This window comes from Carlito syrichta, unplaced genomic scaffold, assembly GCF_000164805.1.
Source record: "Carlito syrichta isolate Samal-C Ts95f unplaced genomic scaffold, Tarsius_syrichta-2.0.1 Scaffold302949, whole genome shotgun sequence".
Taxonomy (NCBI): Eukaryota; Metazoa; Chordata; class Mammalia; order Primates; family Tarsiidae; genus Carlito; species Carlito syrichta.
Window position 1 is genome coordinate 521,504 of NW_007247045.1, and position 3,396 is coordinate 524,899.

General features: G+C 43.3%; 1 protein-coding gene across 1 annotated transcript in view; it reads left to right on the forward strand.

The window, feature by feature from the left end:
- The window catches only part of WDR31 (WD repeat domain 31), a 32,366-nt gene that overhangs the window by 13,203 nt on the left and 15,767 nt on the right, over positions 1-3,396 (forward strand). Inside the window, exon 5 of the mRNA XM_008057324.2 lies at positions 2,187-2,261. Coding sequence (XP_008055515.1) covers positions 2,187-2,261 — 75 coding nt within the window. The remainder of the gene's footprint in view (positions 1-2,186; positions 2,262-3,396) is intronic.

Sequence of the window (3,396 nt, forward strand, 5' to 3'; positions counted from 1 at the left end):
CAAAAAAAAAAAAAAAAGGGAGTTTTATTTATGTGACTCTCACTCACACTTAAAAGGGGTAGGTAGGGGAAGGATTATCCTCTTTTTTTTGAGTCAGAGTCTCACTCTGTCACCCGGGCTGGAGTGCAATGGCACACTAATGGCCACTGCAGCCTTGACCTGCTGGGCTCAGGAGATCCTTCTGCCTCACCCTTCCAAGTAACAGGAACTATAGGCATGTGCTACCATGCCCACCTAATTTTTTGATTTATTATAAGAGATGAGGTCTCACCAAGTTGCCCAGGCTGGTCTTGAACACCTGAGCTTAGGCAATCCTCTTGCCTTGGCCTTCCAAAGTGCTGGAATTACAAGCTTGAGCCACCTCACCAGGCCAGGATTATCATCTTTATTTTGCAAATTATACATGCCCCTTATTCTCTGGCAATGAACCTCGGAGACATGGCCAACAAATGTTTTTTTCTTTTTAATTCAAAAAATTATTTTGAGTCAGTCTCACTCTGTCACCCAGGCTGGAGTGCAGTGGCACACTCACAGCCACCACAGCCTCAACCTGCCAGGCTCAGGAGATCCTTTTGCCTCAGCCTTCCAAGTAGCTGGAACAACAGGCATGCACCACCACACCCAGCTAATTTTTTGATTTATTGTAGAGACGAGGTCTCACCAAATTGTCCAGGCTGGTCTCAAACCCCTGGGTTCAGGCAATCCTCTCTCCTCAGCCTCCCAAAGTGCTGGGATTACAGGCATGAACCACCACGCCTGGCCCAAAATGCTTTTATTTTTAAAAAATTTTTTGGAGATGGGTTCTCATTCTGTCACCAAGGCTGGGGTGCAGTGGTGTGATCATGGCTCACTGCAGCCTTGAACTCCTGGGCTCAAGTGATCCTCCCACCTCAGTCTCCTACATAGCTAGGACTACAGGTACGTGCTACCATGTCCATCTAAGTTTTAATTTTCTGTATAGATGGAGTCTCTCTACATTGTCTAAGTTGGCAGAAAACTCTTTAAAATCCTGTTTAGGGAGAAAAATACTTACAATAAAATATTAAAGTGGGCCAGGCATGGTGGCTCATGCCTATAATCCTAGGATTTCAGGAAGCCAAGATGAGAAGATCATATAAGACCAGAAGTTCAAGACCAGCCTGGCGAGAACTTGTCTCTACAACTAATCAAAAAATTAGCTGGGAATGGTGGCATGTACCTGTAGTTCCAGCTACTTGGAAAGCTGAGGCAGAAGGATTGCTTGAACCAAGCAGGTTGAGGCTGCAGTGGCTGTGAACATGCCACTGCACTCCAGCCTATACAACAGAGTGAGACTCCTGCTCAAAACACACACACACAAGCCGGGCTCGGTGGCTCAGCCTGTAATCCTGCGCCTTTGGGAGGCTGAGGTGAGTGGATTGCCTGAGCCTGCGGGTTCGAGACCTGCCTGGGCAACTTGGCAAGACCTCATCTCTACAATAAATTTAAAAAATTAGCCAGGCATGGTAGCGCATGCCTGTAGTTCCAGTTACTTGGAAGGCTGAGGCGGAAGGATCGCCAGAGCCCAGCATGTCGAGGCTGCGGTGGCCGGAAGCAGCCACTGCACTCCAGTCTGGGCGACAGAGTGAGACTCCAACTCAAAACACACACACACACACACACACACACACGAAAGTATACACTAGGAAAAAAGGTCAAAAAAGTTTAACAATGATTCTCTTTGGCAGATGGAATTATGGATTTTTTAATTAAAAAGAAAGGTGCAATCTTTTACAACTATGTGAATATACTTAACTGTACACTTAAAATGGTTAAGATGGTAAATTTTTAAAAAACACAAAAAAGAATGATATAATAGGGGGAAAATGTCTAACCCCATGTAGAATTCTTCAGCATCTACAGTCAGAACCTAAAGCTGAATCAATGCTCCCTGGGGACTGTTATCTGAAACCCATCAATAAGTTTAGAGGCATGGCCCTGTGTCAAGGAGAAACAGAGGAATATCAGGAGGAAAGAAACTCAAACAAAGGAGAAAATGGGGAAGAGGGATACAACAATAAAACCCCACTGCTCCAAGCAAGTATCCCTTGACCCAGAGGGCGCTAGTTAGATGGGAGGAATTATAATGAGGAACGAAGTAAAGACTAGTTTCAGTTCAACAAAAATTGAGTGATTAAAGTAAAAACTAAAATATTGACTCTCTTCAGACAGTTGTGGCCTATAACTGGAAAACTGGAAAAGTGATGAAAAGGTTTGAAGGACATGAACGTGAAATCACCAAGGTAATTGCCAAATGATTATTATGAAGGGCATTTGGAACTGAATAAAGAATAGCGAATAGCTCTAGATATTATGAGTGATTGAATATTTTGTCTTATTTTTTTAAACATGAGTTTCCCTTTATTTCTGATCATTTCTTTATATCCATCTATGCAGGGGACACTCCCTACATGAACTGTTCAACCTGGATTTCACTCTAGAAATGGATTCCCTTTGCTGACTCAATAGGACCCATGTCCCCTAAGGTCTCAGTGGCTCTTCAAATCACTATTTTCTCTCCATTCCTAGCCTCTGCTGCATCACCTTTCCTTTCTCCAGTTATACTGAGCAGGTGTCTGAAATGATGGTCTCTGTGCTGAATGTTCAGTCTCAAGGAATTTGATGCCGTGAAGCTAGGAAAAGCAGAGCAAACCATTCACTTAGTTATTATAGTCATGTTGGACATAATTTTTATTTTGTTATTAAGCCCTTAATAGCTCAGGTAGTAAATAGAAAATTGTTGATAACAACTCTTTCTGACTTATCCTAACTTAATAGGGACATGTATTGAAGGCTTACTGTGTGTTTACTATAGCTAGGAAAATGACAAAATCCCTTTGCTCAGTAACCTTCTAGTCTAGTTAGAGACATTTCTAAAATTCAATAAGAGTAAAATAAAAATTAATTTGTAGACCAGGTTTGATGGCTCACTTCTGTGATCCCAGCACTGTGGGAGGCTGAGGCAAGTGAATTGCTTGAGCCCAGGAGTTCAAGATCAGGATGGGCAACATATTGAGACCCATCTCTACAAAACAAAAAATCAAAAAATTACCTGGGTGTGGTGGTGCATGCCTGTAGTCCCAGTTACTCAAGAGGCTGAGGCAGGAGCATCACCTAAGCCCAAGAGATCAAGGCAGCAGTCGAGGTACCACTGCATTCTAGCCTGGGTGACAGAGTGAGACCCTGACTCAAAAAAAAAAAAAGATATTAATTTGTTAAATAGCATTAGACTAGAATGAATTTCCAGCAAAAGTGATAGTGGGCCGGGCTTGGTGGCTCAGCCTGTAATCCCGCACTTTGGGAGGCCGAGGTAAGTGAATTGCCTGAGCCCGTGGGTTTGAGACCCGCCTGGCAACTTGGTGAGACCTCATCTCTACA